General features: G+C 38.8%; 1 protein-coding gene across 4 annotated transcripts in view; it reads left to right on the plus strand.

Annotated features, from left to right (window-relative positions):
* The window catches only part of CTNND2 (catenin delta 2), a 1,196,137-nt gene that overhangs the window by 1,046,899 nt on the left and 127,922 nt on the right, over positions 1–21,316 (plus strand). For all 4 annotated transcript variants that reach the window (XM_045005428.1, XM_045005429.1, XM_045005430.1 and 1 more), the window contains 2 exons: positions 557–674; positions 4,287–4,472. In XM_045005428.1, coding sequence (XP_044861363.1) covers positions 557–674; positions 4,287–4,472 — 304 coding nt within the window. The remainder of the gene's footprint in view (positions 1–556; positions 675–4,286; positions 4,473–21,316) is intronic.

The raw sequence follows: 21,316 nt of genomic DNA on the forward strand, positions 1-21,316 counted from the left end.
CCTGAGGAATACCAGCTGTTTCACATTGTGCTTTGATAATATTTTTATTCTAGGTTACACTATTCAGGAGGATGAAGAGCCCTTGCTATTGAAGATGCTCTTTCCGACCCCAACAGATTTCTTTAGGTTTTTGAAAAACCTCCTAACTTTTCAAAGTTTGAAAAAAAGGGGGTGGGGTTGAGGAGGAGGTTAAAAATGTTTTCCTGAAAAAATAAAATAAATCTCACTCCTAAGAGAAAAGAACAATCCCTCCACAAATTTTAGTGGGTTTAGATTCTTTCAATCCAGGAATGGTACAGAATGTACCTAAAATTGGCATCCTTCCAGCTCTGAAATCATCTAAGATGACCAACTGTTTCTAATTTGTTCCCCTCTATTTTGTTTCCTTACCTTGTTCACAACCATTCTCATTACTTGCTCATCTGAAACAATGATATAGGAAGTACAAGAGGGAAAAAAACTCTTTTAAACTGGTGTTAATGAGGAGAATATTTTGCTACAGAACGCGAATGACAAAGTTGGGAAAAAATTGACTCTCCTTACCGTTATCTTGTAGGAATGTCAGCTCTGCTGGAGAGGAGGCCCGCAGAAGAATGAGGGAGTGTGATGGACTTACTGATGCATTGCTGTATGTGATTCAGTCTGCTCTTGGGAGCAGTGAAATTGATAGCAAGGTTTGTCATCTTTGTCTTTTTAGAAATGGAAAAGCAAGGAATAAAAAAGGAGATTTAAAAATATATATGGTGGTTGCACTGGGTACATAAGCAGGGCAGAATTTGGCCCTTAATCTCTTTGATTTTCTTTCTGTTGAGCAGTGTTTCCATATACTGTATATGACTGCTCTCGAATTGTATTTGCATATGTACTGTATAGTGTGTTCTCTTTCTCTCTCTCTCTCTCCTCTTTTGTTAAATTATTAGGAAAAAATAAATGAAACTGGCTTGAGAAAGGCACCAATGCGTCAAGCTCTGTGCAAACTCCCACACACAAATCTGCAAATGTATCTGTGCCATCTGTTTATGAGCTACACTAACAGCTATGCACTGGTTTTTATGAGGTGGACCATGAGAAAGTACAGTCGTTGCCATTACAAGTCCACATTTGCAAACAGATACTACACAGTTACCAGTGTTATTTCATATGCTAAATAAAAAGTGAACTGTGGATACACCTATGTGATAAATATTTGTGAGTGGTATTTTTTTTTAATAGCAGACACTATAGGCTGGCACCAAAATACTAGGGCTCTCGATTAATCACAGTTAACTCATGCGATTAACTAAAAAAAATTAATTGTGATTAATCACAGTTTTAATCTCACTGTTAAACAATAGAATACCAGTTGAAATTTATTAAATATTTTTGGATATTTTTCTACATTTTCAAATATATTGATTTCAATTACAACACAGAATACAAAGTATACAGTGCTCACTTTATATTACTATTTTTATTATAAATGTTTCCACTGTAGAAAAGATAAACTAAAGAATTTGTATTTTCAATTCACCTCATACAAGTACTGTACTATAATTTCTTTATCATGAAAGTGCAATTTACAAATGAAGATTTTGTTTTTGTTACAGAACTGCACTCAAAAACAAAACAATGTAAAACTTTAGAGCCTACAAGTCCACTCAGTCCTACTTCTTGTTCAGCTAATCACTCGGACAAACGAGTTTGTTTACATTTATGGGAGATAATGCTTCCCGCTTCTTAATTACAGTGTTACCTGAAAGTGAGAACAGGTGTTCACATGGCAATTTTGTAGCCAGCTTTGCAAGGTATTTACATGCCAGATATGCTAAACATTCATATGCCCCTTCATGGTTTGTCCACCATTCCAGAGGACATGCTCCATGCTGACAACGCTCGTTAAAAAAATAATGTGTTAATTAATTTGTTACTGAACTCAGTCGGGGAGAATTGTATGTCTCTTGTTCTGTTTTACCTGCATTCTGCCATATATTTTATGTTATAGCAGTCTCGGATGATGACCCAGCACATGTTTTTCGTTTTAAGAACACTTCCATTGCAAATTTGACAAAATGCAAAGAAGGTACCAATGTGAAATTTCTAAAGATAGATACTGCATTCAACCCAAGGCTTAAGAATCTCCCTTCCAAAATCTGAGAGGGACCGGGTGTGGTGCATGCTTTCAGAAGTCTTAAAAGAGCAACACTCTGATGCAGAAACTACAGAACCCGAACCACCAAAAAAGAAAGATAAAGAGATTGCACTACAGTACTTGTAGTGGGGGAACTGAAAAATACTATTTATTTTTGTTTTTTACAGTGCAAATATTTGTAATAAAAAATAAATATAAAGTGAGCACTGTATACTTTATATTCTGTGTTGTAATTGAAATCAATATGTTTGAAAATGTAGAAAACATCCAAAAATATTTAAATAAATGGTATTCTATTATTAACAGTGCGATTAATCACAATTAATTTTTTTAATTGCTTGACAGCCCTACAAAATACTTGTTTCACTTTATATGTACAGTAACTAGGAGATGATCACAATTCTTCAGAGATGAAAGGTATGACTTAATAGTTCTACTTAATAATTAAAAGAACTCCAAATAATTGCCAATTAAAATATTGTGATTGTGAAATCAGTGTTACGGGGAAGGGAAGTGTTTTAAATTCTGTGACATGTTATTAATAATTTCACATTTCAGCACTGTGGTTGCAAGCACTAACACAGAAATGCCAATTGTATCTAATATTAGTTTCAAGTACATTTCACAGTTCATGCATGCTGTGAAGTGCTTGTAACTGTACCTTTTGAATTTTCAGATTGCTAATCTGAGCCCTATAGATTCAGTAGAGAAATATGGAATCTGTGAAAGAATCTGTGTTCCATGCAATCTTCTATGGATGCTTGTAGTAATCTACAATCAACTTACAATTAGTAAATGTTTTTATGGAAGTGATTAGTGAAGAAGCCCATCTACTAGCATCACCATCTGAAAAAGGCTCAAGAGAAAACCAGCAGCTGTGCAGTACTTGTGTAGTATCGTTTTAATAATTAATAATAAATCCACCAGGGCAATTGAAGGGGATTCCTTTCTTCCAAAGGCCACTAAGCAGAAGTAGAGCCATTCCGTATCCTGTATTACCAGCCAAAGGATGACAGTAAATTCTGCAGTCCTAGAGCCTACCTCTATGGAAAGGAAGGGCCAGGGGACCTTCAGAACTTCAGCCCCACTCCTGCCCCCAAACCTCCATATGTGACAGTGTGTAATAAACCCTCATGGAACTGGGCCCCATGCTACTCAGTTGGTATGCATCCTCTGCAAGGAACTGATTAAGAAAAACAATGGATATAGTCTACATTTCAATAATGGCACAAAGTAGCTGCTAGTAGTACTAATTGTATCCCAACTTATTCTGTTTATACCAGCCTCCCATGTACACCTCCACTGAGGTGGAGCCAAGATTTAGGTTTTTGTATATACTGATTTATTTAAAGAGCATTTCAGTTTCCTTTGAAAGATAAGCAGGTTAACAACCTTTTTGGTCCCCCAAGAAATGAAGGGCATATTTTTCTTACTAGACATAGGTAAACCAAATTAGAGAAAATAAGAACTAGCCTTCAACCAACGTCCAAATCAAATTTGTTTTTGAGATTTGAAGTTCTGTTAAATTTTCCCCATCATTTTTTTCTAAAATGAGGCCCACTCCACTTCCAGGTTCCAACTAGGATCATACACAGAAAGGCAAAAATACCATGAGAGAGAGGCGCTATTCCTAAGGTATTTTCAACTTGAGTGGAAGCAGGAAAAACTTGCAGACTCCAGAGGGGTAGATCATTTATAAGCATATTAAATAATGGGTACTCTTGCAAACCAAAACTCAGAACCACTTAAGGTTTTCTCACTACTGCTTCTCATAGAATGACACAAGAATTAAATGCTGTTAGAAATAATAGCATCATTTTTCTTTTTACTAGCTGGGGCTGAAATCAGTGTGCATTCTGTGCTTGTGTAGATCTTGTTTACCATATTTTTGTCTTTATTACTCTCTCATGTTGAATTCAAAACCACAGTAACAATGTTATTTAAAAACATTGTCCAGAGCTCTATTCCTCACTAAAAAGAGGCTTTATGATCCTGCCAAGTTTTCTAAACCTTTCAAACAGTGATTGTCTAGGGAGTGCTTAGAAACAAACAGAAAAGAATATCTTTGTACAAATGTAGGTGCAAAGATTGATCACGTTCCTCCATTCAAAAAGGGAGAGGTTTTTTAGCTTTTTTCTCTTTTTCTCCTCCTTTTTAGACCGTTGAAAACTGTGTATGCATTTTGAGGAACCTCTCATACAGACTCGCTGCAGAAACATCTCAGGGACAGCAGATGGGAACAGACGAACTCGATGGGTTACTGTGTGGTGATGCTAATGGCAAAGATGCAGAGAGTTCAGGTTGTTGGGGCAAGAAGAAGAAGAAAAAGAAATCCCAAGATCAGGTAATGGAAGTTATTTTCAATAACGAGAGTAAGTGCCTATCAGTGAGGTAGGCAGAGTTAATATATTGTGTTTGTGAGCATGTGATCAAAAATGTGTAGCAGGATCACCTTAATAATTATAAACTGCTTGGAAATTAATGGTAAGCCATTTATAATTAATTGTTAAACTCCTAAAATACAAACATAATTTACGCTCATTTTATGGCCCCTTTCCATTGCTTGTGTAAAGGGGTTATAGTGCCAATTAAAATCAGGCCCATATGTGTTTATTTGCTTGGATTTCCTGAAGGCCGTAGTTTTGCACTGAAGAAAAGATTCTAGTCAGAGACATTCATTTATGCCACAATTTCCCAAAAGGACTGCATCACAACGATCACAAAACAGTTCTTCCAAGATCTAACTGCATTTGGCTACACAGGTTTTGTACCATTATCTGTAATAGTACTACCAAACAACTTCCAATGATTGTATAATTGCTTCTGTTTTCACATAGTGGGACCGTTGAAAGAGCTACTGAAGTGGACAGCAGGAACTGGAGAGGCAGGCAGAATACATCGTTTTCTGCCATTCCTAACTCTAAAACTTTTAGCTGAGGGCGAGGATTGACTCCATAACTTTATAGTATTGTCTCTGAATGTACAAGGCTTTTCTTAAGAGAGAATTTGTCCATTTGATTATAGTATTCCATCTGTATTTATGTGAGCTAAAATTAGTTATGATTCAGGAATAAATGCTCAACATTGTCCATAAGTGTCACGATTACAAGGGTAACTTCCTTTCTGTCCCCTTTATGGACTCTCTGAGTGCTCCCCATCAGGTGTCAATTTTTTTGCCTTTACCTATCCTGGAATGGAATCATACAATTCTCCCACTCCTAGCCCAGGGCCTGGCCACAGTACACCGTGTATCAACTGTTCTTATCCTGCGGTTCCAACTGAGTTTGGGCACCTGTAGTTCTTCCCTTCAGGAGTCTGTGACCAAATATATACAGTGATTACCCAGCCTTCTTAAAACAAAAGTTGTGTGTATTTTATTCGTAAGGACAAAGCTTTTAGAGAAAAGGGATTTTAAAACAACGAACAGCATACACACATGTCTATCTTATCTAAAGGCATACCATCTTCTGGTGGTAAGCTGGGCATTCCTAACTTCTTCAGATACCTTCAGCGAGGTGCTGTGTCTCAATCTGGTTCCCTGCAACAACAACTTCCACCCCTCTGGTGAGAGTGAGTCCCTTTTAAACCATGCTATAGTTCCCTTGTTCTACTGTGTTCCCAGGCTTTGTCACTTCTAATCAAAACCCATCCTGCAGGCTCAGCACAAGATGGAGCCAGAGTCCCCAGAGACAATGGTTCTGGCATTGTACCTTAGCAACTCTCATGTGTTTGCTCAGCAGAGGCTTATCTTGAGCCATTCGTTTCTTTCCTGCCTATTTTGTCGAGACAAACTCCTGTTGAATTAATTCAATATATTCATAAATTACCACAGGGCAGTTCCAAATATGTCACAATGAAGATTTAGCTATTGGAAGTAGTTGAGCATTGACATACTTGCACTGTCTGCTGAAAGACTACCTCTAGATGTTGAGAGAAAACCAAAAAAGTATTGTGACTAAGAAGGGGAACAAATGGAAAAGACTCTCCAGCTCATATTTCAGTGTAGCTAGCAACATCTGTAGACTGTGAAATTTAACTCAAGTAATTCAACATGCCCAAATATTTAAGTTACTCCATTTTATTTTTTAGCAAAGTTAAATTTTAAATGTATTTGTTACTGTCTACTTTTGTTCTTTATTGTATTTCACTGAGAAATAGATTACAACTCAGTAAGTCTGAGAAGGGCTGACAGAATACTATTACCATGAAGGCCTCTGTAATATTACTGTTGCTCAATGCTACTATTGAGCATGTGTAGTGAGACAGTGAAATTGGGTAGTGGAATGTGAAGTTTTTAATGATGGCAGAAGGGAACTTTTTCCACTTCTCTTCAGAATTGTTTTCCCATACAACCATTTATTTATGTTTCAAAAGGATCTTTGTAGAACAGTACACAATTGAATATACCTGAGGTTATACAAGTAAATGATCTAGAGGTACAGAAAATATACTTGTGAATATAAAGGTAAATTGTATTAATGGGAAATAACACAGGGATATTAACCGTCTAAATTGCTGTTGTTTAATGAGGCAAGTTTGGAGTAAAATTCAAGCCCTGAAAAACATTAAAAACAAAGTTAAACTACAGGTAGGAATCTAATTTCACCCATACTGATGTAATAAATATTCCAATAGTCAAACAGCTTTTATTTTGTATTGGCTTTTGTCAGGGATTTTATATGCTAGAATATAATGAAAGAAAGTGTTACAAAAATGACAAAGGAAAAATAGTTGCCTTATGTCATATACATTTTTTAGCTGCCTCATATTCCACCTAGAATAAACTCAGCATCCTTGTTCCTAATTGTTGACAGTATTGATATATTAGGTGAAGTCTTATTGTACTTGCACTTCTCAGATTCCTGAACTATCTAAACACAGTAATTAAGGATGAAATGAAAAGCTTTCATTCTGAAGTTTCTGGGATTAGAAGGTTTACACAAACCCTTTATCATTTTAGAAAGGGTTTGTACATTTATTTGCCTTTAATTTTCATTATTTTAAAAGAAGAAAAACTCTGAATCTTTGTTAGATCTTGTGACACAGTGCTAGAAGTAGCTCCCTGATCGCTGAGGTTTCTGCAGCACAGAGAAGACTGTAAGTTTAACTGGAATCAATCATCCTGTTGCTGGTGGGGGTTACTGACACTGGTTGGCAATTGTTGAGCTACTCAGGCAGTTGATTCGATAACAGGGAGGATATATAATTGGGAGGAACAGGAAGTAAAGAGGGAGGTCCGAGGGTGAGCTGAGTGGAATAGGGAACCTGTCTGAACGGCCTCCTTCTGTACACCTGTGCTATGTCCTGTCCTGTTTAGAAACAGAGGATTAAAGGTGTGACTGAGAGACCACAAAAACAGGCTAGGCATTGCTACTCACTGGGTAACTGAAGAGGCACCCTGTGACTGGGGTTGTAACTCTCTCAGTCGAGAGGAGGTGGCTTGAGAGGTGACCTGTATGAGAGCTGGGGGATCCGGACATAATGGAAGAGATGCTGCGCTAGTAGTGGAGCAACAAAAAGAGAGAGAGAAAACCTAGCAGGCAGAGAAGCAGGTGCTTCTGGGTTGGCAGGTAGAGCAGGAATGAGCATTGCAGGACTCCAAGAGCAGTCTCAGTTAGAGCAGCAGCTCCTGCACTGGTTGGTGAGTTCCTATGAAGGAACTGGAATTTGGACAGTGGGCCTGGGGCCTTTTTGTTAACTTTTGAGCAGGTAGCTATCCGTGCTGGATGAGACAAGGGTACTTTGGCACTATGACTTGCCCCCTGCCTGACTGGCGAGGTTCAGGTGGCTTACGAGTACCAAGCCAAAGACTATGCCATGCTGAAGGCTGCTATTCTGGACAGGATGGGCCTGTCATCGAAGAAATAGTGTCACAAATTTAGAGCTGCCTGATGGAACTGCAGGATACATCCCTAGGCTTTTGTGCAAAAATTATCTGACTGGGCCAATCAGAAGCCAGATAGACAGGACCCAGAGGCAATAATAGACTCAATTATTCTTGTGCAGTTTACACAGAGCCTCCCCAAGGCTGCAAGAGTTTGGGTTCAAAGCCATCAGGCAGAATTGCCAGAGGACACTGTAAAATTAACAGAGGAGTATGTGGAAACAGACCTTCCATGAAAAGAGCTCCATCCCCCTGCATCAGGGGATGAGGGGGAAAGAACTTTGAGGAATCCCATTCATCGAAGCCCAGGAAGGAAGTACAAGAGGCAAACAAGAGAGCCCCTAGCACTAACTTAGTGATTTGTTACCAATGTGGTGGCAAAGAACATACAAAGGAAGACTGCCCATACATGGACTATAGGTTTGTGGAGTTCTGTGGGTGTACTGGTATAAAAGGCAGGCCTAGGATAAAGACAATTCCCATCAAAGTAGGCTGGAGAACCACAAAGGGCATGGTGGATTTGACAGCCACATGTTGCCTCATACAGAGTACATTGGTTAGATTGCAGTGGCAACAGAAGGGGGTGATGATAGCAATCCACTGTGTACATGGGGAAAAGTAGACTTACCCTGTGGCAGTTGTCCAGCTGAAAATGGAAGAAAGTTTCAGTGTCAGAGAGTGGATGTGGTGAAGTCGTTGCCCTACGCAGTGATGATAGGAACTGACTAGACTCTTATTTCCCTTATGTAAAAAGAGTAGAGAACACAGAGAGATACCCCAAAGATGAGGTCTGCGTAAAGTTAACTCTCCAGGAGCACTGTTTAATGACACTAGACATATCACAACAAGTGCAGAGAGAATCGACAAGAAGTACTTGAGAAGGGGGCAACAGATCCCGGAGTGATAGATCAGAAACATCTAATGGAGAAGGAGGGCAGAAGATCCTCAAACTGACCAGAGAAGCAAGCCATTGGCAAAGCCTTGGAAGAAAGACCTACTGAGGAGAGAGACAAGAGTCTTGCTAATGAGGCCTTGGCGGGTTAACCCAGATAATCTCAAGCCTATGGCAAGATAAGTCAGGGGAAGAGAGGTATCACAATATTGAGGCTCTGAAAGGACAACTTACTGAAGTAGATACAAGCCAGGAGCAAAAGAAGCTAGAGGAGAAGGCCATGGAATGTGATTGCTGTGATGACTTATGGGCTGAGATGGAACTGTGGGAGACACTTCCACCCTTTGAGTGTACTGAGTGTGAGTAGAAGGCAGGAGACCCTCACTGGTAGCCCATGGAAGGCCAGTCTGAAAGAGGCCAGGAAGCCCTAGTAGAACCCCAAATCCTTAAAAAGGATAGGGCTTGGATGCTGAAGAAGACCTCCCATGGAGGCAAGGAAAGGTCTCAATTGAAATAAGGGTTGAGGTATGTGACAGGGTGTTAGCTGTAGTACCCTGATCACTGAGGTTGCTGCAGCACAGAGAAGGCTGCAGGCTTAATTGGAATAAATCAACCTGTTGCGAGTGATGATTACTGACATTAGGTGGCAATAGTTGGGCTAATGAGGCAGTTGGCTACGTAACAGGGAGGACATATAATTGGGAGGAATAGGAAGTAAAGAGGGCACTCAGAGAGTGAGCTGGGTGAAGGAGAAAATCTGTGTGAAGGACCTCCTGCTGGGTACCTTTCCTCTGTCTTGTCCTGGATGAAAACAGAGGATTAAAGGTGCATGTGATGGAAAAGAAACAGACTATGTGTGTTTGTGCCTGAGACACCACGAAAACAGGCTAGGCAGTGCTTCTCACTTGCTAGCTGAAGATGCATCCTGTGACAGACCCTAACTGAAATTTTCTTAGGTTTAATTTCAAGGGATTCCGTGTGGTTCAGCTTGAACACTGGATCTGCAGAGCTCTCACTAGAAAACTCACAAGGCACAAGGTTCTTTAAGGGTACTTGAGAACACATGAAAAATGCTTAGAGGCCCAAATACGTTCAGCACATGACCTGCATTAAAAGAAATTCAGTTGACCCATGCCTTGTGAATCATTGACACAATAGCCTGGAGCAGCTCCTAAAGAAATATTATAGTCTGCTGCATTGATTACTATTTGGGATATGATTAAATATGTCAGTGGGAGATTGCATATCTCAGATGTGGTAGGAATTTCAAAAGCACCTAAGTGACTTAGGAACACAACGCTGAGTGAAAATTTATAGGATTTGTATTCCTAAATCACTTTGGCAATTTTGGAAATCCCACACACAGTGAGATTCCCACACACTGGCCACTGTCGGTAGACAGGATACTGAGCTAGATGGACCTTTGGTCTGTCCCAGTATGGCCATTCTTATGTTCTTATGTATGTTCTTATATTCTCTTTTGTACATACGTTCATTAGAAAGCATGTCTATGTTTTCAGTAGGACTTTTACTATACAGGCGTCATACAGATGTGTAACACCTACATACTTCCTGAATTAATGGGACCACAGATGGGTACAACCCCATCAATCTCAATGTGCTTGTGCCCACTCACATCACCAGTGAATTTGACACATTCTATAAAAGTGCATTTTAAATCAGTTATTTTTAAGTTAAGAAATAAAGGAAAAACTATAAACTGCAACTATGTGTTTTGATTTTTTTTTCACAACACAGTCTACCTAATTCACAGTGCCCCATAGTCCACATAGTTTTCAAGACAGACTAGGTTATATCAAGGCTACATTATAAGTCAAATCGAAGAACTGACTGCAAAGCTAGGGAGAAGTTACATATATATTGAATTAGAATGCAATGATCAACTCCTAAACTAGGAGTTTGTGGCTGACCCTTCATTCATACAGATCCCCAGAAGTCTATTAATTTTTTTCTGTATTTATAGAAGAATCTCAAATATTTTACAGACAGAAACAGATCCTCGGGTGTTGTAAATTGGTGAAGCTCCATTGATTTTAATGCATTTCAAAGGCATTGATTGCAGTGCAGCTCTGCTGATTTAGAATAGCTGAGGTTTTGGCCTGCTGTATAAATATAAATACAGCATTCATATATCACTGTTGAGATGTAGACTCCATTTTGTACCTTCAACAGTATGCAGAAAGGTTTAGAAAAATAAATTACACGGATTAGAATATGGATGAGATAGAAGATCTAACACCTCTAGTCTTGTGAAAATACTAAGCAGTCAGGACCTCAGTTTTATATTGTATCACTTTTTCTGAATCATAGTTCCACTGACACTGGCCAGTGTCACCATGCTGGGATATTGGTCATTACTGAGTCAAAAGGTGAGAATGCTTCCTTCTAAATCACAAGCATGGCTTTACGTCAGTTTTCACACGTTGATTACCATGCGATGTCCTAGGCAACCTTTTGTTCCAATCCGGGGAAGAGTGGTTTGCAAATCTTATGATAATAGAATTCTTCAACACTTGAGCAAAGCTTTAGAGAAGCCTATGGGTAAACTAATGATCTCTTCACATGAATTGATGAATGTTTCACTTAGTGTGTAGAACAAGATCTTTGATATTTACCTTTACCCTCTTAACCATTTAGTGAAGTTAAATATGGTGACAGATATGTCTTGGAAAGGATAATATCAGAGCACAATAATAGTGTTTGGGTATATGTGTCTCACAGTGAACCTGATTTGTAAACCTGTTCATTTGTGTTGCTATCTTTGTCTATCCCGTTTATTAATAATCTCTAAACAATAAATAAAATTCCACGAACATTTTCTCCTAGGTTAAGATTGTATCATCTTGTTCCAGCATTTCACACTAGCACAAATAGCCTTGCAGCATTGATTACCATTACATTCTTTTCAGAATTCTTTATACCGTAGATGTTCCCTCTAGATCGTCTTTTTTTTTTCAGGTGCACAGTTAATCTAACACTTTTAGCTGGATCCCTTAATACCTATATTATTCTGCTTGCCCTCAGATATGCTTTTTCTATTTCTATAATCATTCGTTATCAGCACACAGCAGGGCGAAGGCCTCTGCAGAACTGCTCTTGTCCATCAAACTGAAGGGTTTAATATCCTTTTTATAAAAATAATATTATACTCACTAGACTGTTATACAGTGAGGGAATAGATTATACTTGCTTCAGCACTTAGATAGTAAGGCGATAGGCACCCTGAAATACCTTAGATAGATTGGTATTTAATATTTCTAATAATGTGTCACAATTTTTTTCTGCTTTTAACCTTGACAACACTGCCTACCCTGGCATTAAATACCTATTCTCAGAATCTCACATGTAGTTCCCATCCTTCTGACAAAGCAAGACTAGGGAGGACAGAGTGAGCACCATGCAGCACTCATTAATACCATTCCATAATCCCCTTGACTGCTGTCAACTGTACCAAACATGTCTTAACATGTCATTGATTTAAATAGAATGTTAGTGGATGACAGCAGATGTGATAAACTATTAGCAAGAGTTTTAATCAGCCTAGTAAATTTCTTTCCAAGCACCCTTCTACATTAATCATCTGAGCTGTTTTGGAAAGTGGGAGATCTAGCCTACTAGGGTACTGTATAAAACCTAGTCTTTACCTGTTGACAGTACTAACACTATCCCAAGCTCAAAGTACATTTTACAGCGATTTTTAATCCCAATTACTTTACAAAAAAATAAAGGTGACAGCTCAGCTATATTCTCCACATCAGTCTTGTTATAGAATCATAGAACTGGAAGGGACCTCGAGAGGTCATCTAGTCCAGTCCCCTGCACTCATTGCAGGACTAAGTGTTGTCTATACCATGCTTGACAGGTGTTTGTCTAACCTTATGTAACACAGTGGTTCTCAACCATGGGTATGTGTATCCTTGGGGGTACACAGAGGTTTTCCCATGTGGGATGTGAGGCTATAACCACCAGGCTATAGACTTATTTGCATACTTGTGCACTCTTGCTCTCTCAATACAAATTACTCTTTAAGTGAGAGAGAACACATACTCCTCTCATTGGTGGCTCCCTGCCTAGTATGCTGGCATTTATGAATCACAGTCTAAGATGTCTATCTCTCCCCACTTGTTGTACAGGAATTTAGGTGCCTAACTCATGCTTTGTGAATCCCAGTGATTTTCTAGGTGTCTAAAAGTTGGGCATTGTGATGCTGAGCATTATACTGCCTAACTCCTTTTGTGCATTCAGGCCCTAATCCCTTGAACCCACAGTATTTTATAACCTGTGAAACCTGTAAGAAAAGAACATAAAATAATAGAGCACAATATAAATACAGTTAATTACTCAGCAACCTTATCCTCTCATCGGACAGAGTTGGCGCGAACTGTAGATTGTTTCTAATGGACTGTTCACGTGAGAATGTTCATTCCTAATTTATCCTTTCTGAAAAATTCTTGAGTCCAAACCCACATTATTTTTCTTCAGGCTCCAATTAATTACTTGGATCCTATAAATGGCCTTAGTGATTTACTTCTCCACTAACGTGATGGTTTCCTTTCCCTCTTTTCTGCATGATTGTGATTCACATTTAAATATATACTTTTTGAAGAAGAATAAAAGCTAAAGGCATTTTTATAAAAATAACTGCTATGTTCAAACAGTACTAAAATTCACAGTTGATATCAGAAATACTGGAAATAGGCAATAGTGCAAAAAATTCATTTTCAATTATGGATGTGGCTGAATTCATAGCTTTATGTGTTTATAAAAAAATTAAAGACATGGATAATTTGGGAGCATTTACTTTTCCTCTCTTGTGATTAAAAAACAATTTTGACTAATTTAGTAGATATATTTGATCTCAGTAGGAGTACGTAAAACTTCATAGGGAAAAGAATAGCTTTTAAAACTATAACATAAAATATGTCTCTCTTTTTAAGGTGCTTTTTAAAACTGATTAGGCATTGCTATTCATTTATACCATCAGTTGTATATACCAGTTGTAGCTTATCCTCAACCTAGAGAGCATACAGAATTCGTGTTGCTTTATCTTTTTTTTTAAATGAGCAAAACAAAGGCACATTTCAGTTGAACTGCTTACTTACAGAAATTCCTCCAAACAGTTGTCACCTTAATTCAGAATTGCCACCTATACTTTCATAAAAGAACCAGCACTGGGCTCAGTCCTAATTTCCCTTAAGTCTTTACCAAAACTTTACCAAAACTGGAGTAAGACCCAGTTTACAGTCCGACACACAATTCCAATACCCAACAAAATCAGATCTTCTGAAGATTCACAGCAACATAGTCAGCCAAACTCTTGATATCATTTTTTGAAAAATTAAAAATAAAACTTTAATTTAATAAAGACTGCAGTAAAGATAAGTTAGATTAATTTCTGCTTGCATCACCAAGCATTACTATTGTTCTTTCCTCCGCAATTCTTTCTTACATTCCCCTCTATGGTCCTTATTTATGGTCATCTGATACTCAGTTAACATCCATCAAGCTACAGAACCATAGAGACTTTAACGTAAGACCACTGCACTGTAGCCATTAACTTCTCCACATCACATCTTGTCCCTTTTCATATGGAACCAAATATCCCTGATTGTGATAATTATGCCACTTACAGAGCATCATCTCTATAGCCAACATGTTCATTCTTAAAGGTCTAGAGGGAACAAAATAAATATGACAAGAAGTGATTAAGAAAAATAATGGTAAAAACAAGGTAGCTGCTAATAATACAGATTATACTCTACTTACACCTATTATACCACCAATCACACACATGCATTTTGCACAGCTTCACTTATCTTTTCCATTCCTTACTAAGGAAATATGTACCAGTTTTTTATCTCATTTACCCTGGTTTTAAACTTTTCTTACTCCTGTTTTACTGTTATTTATGATTACCAGTGTGACATCAGAATCTGTCCCGGAATCTTTATTTTGATTACAAGCAGCACTTTTGAAATGAGTCTGACCTTCTGTTTTACCTTCTGTCAGGAGCCTTGAGCTATAACAGCAACATTTCAAGTTAAATATCATTACCAATAGCCTGACTCTTCATGCTTTCACATGCTAGGTGGATAGGTTGTAAATCCTACTACTCTAGGGAGGTTAGCTACTACTTCAAGAAAAGAAAAGCTTCATCTTTACTGGCTAAGAAATCCAATAAAACCATGTTTAAACAGCATTCCTAAGACAGCGTGGATAGGGTTTGCAGAAGGAAAAAATATTTTGAGCACTTGTGGAATGAGTGAGAGGCCAGCACTGTCAAGTTCACCGTGTGATGATTCATCAGCTGTCCAACTTATCAGAGGGGGTCGTGCCCATTCATGTGGTTCTGCTAGTGTGTAATGTTGCTGACAGCAGTCAGACGCTATGGTGATGAGTTCCAAGTATATACACAGATAAATAAATATATGCAGACTATCACTGGGTTTAGTCATTAGTCTGAGCTCAGAATGAAAGATTAAGATTAAAGGATGCATTACCTTAAAGATATGCTACTAAGTATATTAATATTCGTTTGTGACTCTCCTTACCTCAGCAGAGGGCACTGTGCCCACTGTTCATTAGTAATGAATGTCCTAATCTTAGCAGGCCTTTAAGTTACTTCTGAGATGGAAGGAAAAGCAACAATGCATAAAATTCTTGCTTAACTGAAAGGAAATATCTCTTAAACTCATGAAGCTCAAGATCCTACGAGCAGCTGGCCAACAAAAGTCATATCAATCAATCAGAACTACAGAAGTGTTTGAAATAGTCCAGATTTTTTGACTTTCAGAGGATGGTGCAGGGCCCATTTGTTTCACCTACCTATGAAGAATAGAGAGATTGAGGTATAGGCTGATGTGCAAGGGTGTTAGCTTTTGATTCATAGATTATAATGTGAGAAGGTACCACTGTGATTATCTAGTCTGACCTCCTCTATAACAGGCTATAAGACTCCCGTGAATTAATTCCTGTTTGAGAATAAGCTGCTCTTTGGTAGATGGGGTGAGTTGATTGAACGGTGTATTTTGTTTGTAATTTTTAATATCTGGCAGGTTGCTCAGAGATGGTGTATGGGCACTTTTTATTATTCTAAATATAAGAAAAAGAGTGGGGGGAAGAGAACTGTCCTTAGTGAAATGTGGTAATAGAGCAAAAGAAAGGTTAAAAAAAAACTTTTAAAATATTAAGTACCATCTAGTATATAAAATTAGAATCATTTATTTCATCAGACTTAATAATAAACATTCTAGCTGGAATCTCTTGGAAGCCAGACAACAAACTGTTCCCCAGAAGTGCAAACCATGATGAACCAAGTTTGGGAGGTTACTGCTATTTATCTAGTACATTTTATCCAAAAAGAGCCAAGCCTTGCCTGGGTAGACATACTGCTGCCCCACTTATATCCCATCTAGCCCATCTGCTTCCATGGCAGCTGCATTGAGGGGTTACTCAATATACACAGGTTACTTTTTCAGACCTGGATCTCTAAATTTAGAAGCCTAAATAAATGGCCTGATTTTCACAGGTGCTATGCACTCTCATTGGCCTCAGTGGGAGCTATGGGTGCTCAGTACCACTGAGAGTCAAACTTCAACTTCTTTATGTGCACAAGTATGGATTTAGATGTCTAATTTAGGTTTCAGTTGTTGAAAATCTTGGTCATTGTATCTCCCAGATATTAGCCTCCAATATAGACCAAGGATGCCTGACATAGGCTCCTAAGTCTGCAGCCACATAGACCCCAAGGACAAGAGGTGATGGTCCTCCCCAAGATGGGAGTCTTATTGTTTTAGCACTTTTTAGGGGTTCACCATTCTGATGCCTTTCGAATGAGCCATTAAACTTCTGGTATTAATTTGACCTCTGTTAACCCACAGAGGACCGACTGGCTAAGCAGCAGTTCTGCAGAACAGGACCTGGGGATTACAGTGGATGAGAAGCTGGATATGAGTCAGCAGTGTGCCCTTGTTGCCAAGAAGGTTAACAGCATATTGGGCAATATTAGTAGGAGCATTGCCAGCAGATCGTGGGAAGTGATTATTCCCCTCTGTTCGGCACTGGTGAGACCACATCTGGAGTATTGCATCAAGTTGGGCTCCCCACTACAGAAAGGATGTGGACAAGTTGGAGAGAGTCATGCAGAGGGCTATGAAAATGATTAGGGGGCTGAGGCATATGACTTATGACGAGAAGCTGAGGGAACTGGGCTTGTTTAGTCTGCAGAAGAGAAGAGTGAGGGGGGATTTGATAGTAGCCTTCAACTTCCTGAAGGAAGGTTCCAAAGAGGATGGAAGTCAGCTGTTCTCAGTGGTGGTAGATGACAGAACAAGGAGCAATGGTCTCAAGTTGCAGTGGGGGAAGTCTAGGTTGGATATTAGGAAACACTATTTCACTAGGAGGGTGGTGAAGCACTGGAATGGGTTACCTAGGGAGGTGGTGGAATCTCCATCCTTAGAGGTTTTTTAAGGCCCAGCTTGACAAAGCCTTGGCTGGGATGATTTAGTTGGTATTGGTCCTGCTTTGAGCAGGGAGTTGGACTAGATGACCTTCTGAGGTCTCTTCCAACCCTAATCTTCTATGATTCTTCTTCTTCTTCTGTGAAACAAAGGAACTATAGCTGAAAAATTATTCAGCCTGTCTCAAATGGCTGAGATGTTTTCCCACTATTACATTTTTGGGGTGGGACCCAAGATGGTTTTAGCTGTTACATTTTTCAAGTGTTTGTTTTTAATACTTGGTGACAATTTTTTACAGAATGTGCAAAAGGAAAAATTGCACATTTAGTAGCTTAAAATAAAAACACTAAAAATGTTATATTACTAGAGAAAAACTGTGGTCATGAGCTATCCCCTTCCCACTAATCCTGTCAAGTGTGGGGCTGGTGATCAGTGCAGAAATCAGCATATGGAAGGAGAATGCACTTCTTTTTCTACCTTCCTGACCCCTCCCACAATCATATGGAAATATGTGTTTGTGTGTATGAGCGGACACACATATGACTATTTTAAAATCCAGCACAAGGAGTTAGGTTGAGGCATGCATTTTCCACTGCATATAGTGGGAAGAAGGCAGAAAATTACAAAATGGTTAGGATCAGATTCCCAAGTATAAACAAAAGTGGCCTGCAAGGAGTTACAGCGCCAAATGAACATAAAACTCAAACTGCTGCTAGCATAGGAACCAAATCAAGCTGCTTAAATAAAAGAAAAAATGTCAATGCAACTGGAACATGGTCGCTTGTATTAAAGTGAGAAGTAAGTTAGTCACAGACTGGTGACTGGCAGGCTGAGGTGGGGGCAAGATGAGGTTAGCTGGATTGATGCATTAGTTTTTCTCCTGTGTAATTAAAACATTGGCTTGGGTCACAAATTATATTATTTTGCTGGTCACCTCTGTGTTCTCATTTATATATAAGGGGGACTGGGGAAAATGCTGAGCCCTCTTCTCTGCTAAGAGCAGACTGAGAGCTCCCCATCCTCCTTGTAGCATTGAGAAGCAGCACTCTTCCAAATTTCCCCCACCTCTTCAAATGGTGAAGGGATAGCTCTCCCTCCGATTCAATTTCCTTTGGCCACTGTTTAGATACATCACAAAACTATCCCATAATTGGCCACAATTTGATGTCTATACTGAGAGAGACCCCGTGCCAGAATAACAGGGGTGTGGTACACTCAGGGGGGTGGCACAATGGCAAAGATGTGTGATGAGACTTGGACAACACTTGCCTGCATTATGCAAGACTCTAGCTATTACTGTCACTCCTTCACTTTCATGCACACTGAGGCACCAGTCACTGTCCCTCCAAACTCCTTGTTCAAAAGCTGACTGGAACTCCCCAGCTCAGCTTAACATTGCAGAGCAAAGCTGGAGAACTGAGTGGGACGGCATCACCCAGCGTCAGCCAGGGAGCAACTGTCTGGCAGCATGAGCCCACTCAGGGACAAAATTTCCCCCAAACCTTTGGGAATAGCATTAAGGAGGTGCTATGAAGCTGAAGAGCCTCCATGACCAAAGTGTAGTATCAGCTTTAGTCTAACATGATCTAATTCTGGTAAAACCAAGTTTCATTTTATTCCATTTTCTGTTTATCTCCATGTCTTGAATTTTTATTTCCTTCAAAATTTGTTTTAAAGCCTTGCTACTATTGAGGTCAGACTAATTGATCTGCAGTTGCCTGGATTGCTTCCCCCCACCTTTTTTTTTTAAATATAGGAACTATGTTTGATATTCTCTAGTCGTGGTATTACCCTCAATTTGACAGATTTATTAAAAACCCTTCCTATTGTACTTGTAATTCCATGTTTACGATCTTTCAGTATTCTGAGATGGAGATTATGAGGACTCCCAGATTTGAGTTCATTAAAATCTTTGAGGTTTGCTTCCATCTCAAATGTGGTAATTTCCATCTCTATACACTCATTAATCATTAACCATTCTGCCTTTGCCCCTATGTTCTACATTATCACTCTTATTGAAAACTGAGGTAAAGTGTTCACTTGGTTTTTAGGCTATACCCAGATTATTTTTAATCTCTACCCCATCCCCACTGCATAACAGCCCCACTTCCCTTCTTATCCTTTTTTATGTATATGTTAATACGTTTATTTATCTACTTTCTTTGCAAGGTGTAACTCTGCTTGGCTTTTGGCATATCCCTACACTTTCTTTGATTATCAATCTCTTCTTCCTTTCCTTGTAGGCTCTCTGCTTACTACTAATCTCCTTTTTCAGGTGGTTGTATATCCAGTTAGAGCTGCAGCCCTTCCCTACACATTTTTTCCACTTGTTTGGGATTCAAATTCCAGACAGTTTTTGCACCTTTGACTTAAAGAAGTTCTAAGCTTCCATCACATTTAAGTTCCTGCGCATTTCAGTTCAATTGACTTCACTAACTAGTTCCTTTAATTTCTCACTCTGCCCTTGTAAAGTAAAAAAATCTTAGTTACTAACTCGTTTTGATTATTCTTCCATCTAATTTAAACTAAAACAACTCATCATTTGGATATTTGGATGCCATGGATATTTCCTATTATCAGCTCTTCTATAATATCTTCACTACTTACCAAAACCAAAATGAGCATAAATATGTAGGAGTTGTGAATATGGACTCCTTTCACAGCTCTTCCAAGTGGTTTTTTTCAAATGTCCAACAATAACAAATTGACCCTTGAAAGAATAGATAAAGATAATTTTTGTAATTGTTTGAATGTAGTGCTCCTGAAAATCCCCAGACTGCTCACACCAATGACAGAAGTCCTCTCCTGATCCACAGAACAGGGACAACATAGACAGTAGCAGTGTACCCTTCCCCATGTTGTTCCATGAAAGTACCACACCTCTAACCTGAGGGGATCTACCCCACAGAGTGACAGTATTTAGTTTCCACAAAGATTCAGTCCTTGGCCTCTGTACTGAATCTGCCAATGAGGTGACATTTTTAGTATTGTTTTCTATGATACTGACACCTGTCCACTGGGATGTGCAGTGAATCTACTAAATTCACTTCAAATAGGCTACCCCACAGATGTCAGAAGGGGAGGGAAATAAGACAGAAGAGAAACATTGGCTGAAAAATAAAATATTTAAAACTCAAACCTCACAAATCACTTCATGTGTCATTTGCTAAGTCATATGGTTTTGTGAGCGCCTAAATATCTCTTTTTAAGTTCTGATTTACTCACCATTGTCTTGAAACTCTATGAGGTCATCTTGCTCTCTTTTGTTAAAATGGGAGGGTCGTTTTTCTGAGATTTCCAGTCCTAGTTTTAGGACCTTAAAGAAATCCTTCAGGTAATATGGAAACATTTTAAACTACTTAGCAATATACTCTATTCTCAGAAACCATTATTTTGAAAGAAAGTCTTATTCAGCTTTTCATTTTTTTCTGTCTTTCCTCCTTCCTTTGAACCCTTTTATCTCTGGGTTGGTTTCAGGAAATGGGAGATTTGTATCTACCAGTTTCTGTCAATTTCACCCACAATATCTTTGGAAATGACAGCTGAAGAAAGGAGGGCTGGAAGGAGCTTTTGTTTATGGCTTTCTTCTCCTTAACATAAGCTATGTGATTGTGGGACTGTGTACGGCCTTCATCTTTTTCAGAGGTTCTCTCTACATCTAAAAACTATCTCAGCTAGAATTTATTGATCACTTCTGCTGGATTACAGCTATAGAGTAACTGTTCTAAACTTCTTTGTTCGGAGTCTTTTAGCTCACAGCCTTCATTCATTAATATTGAACAGTGCTAACTACAAAGCAATTTCAGCCTTGCCACAGTCAGTCTTGCTACAGCAGCTGTTAGAGAAAAGGTATTGTAATATTATTGCTTGTGAAAATACATTTTTCTTTGGGACTATTAAGGGTTTTTTAATTGACTTAACAAAAGTTTGAA

This window comes from Mauremys mutica, chromosome 2 (assembly GCF_020497125.1).
Source record: "Mauremys mutica isolate MM-2020 ecotype Southern chromosome 2, ASM2049712v1, whole genome shotgun sequence".
NCBI lineage: Eukaryota > Metazoa > Chordata > Testudines > Geoemydidae > Mauremys > Mauremys mutica.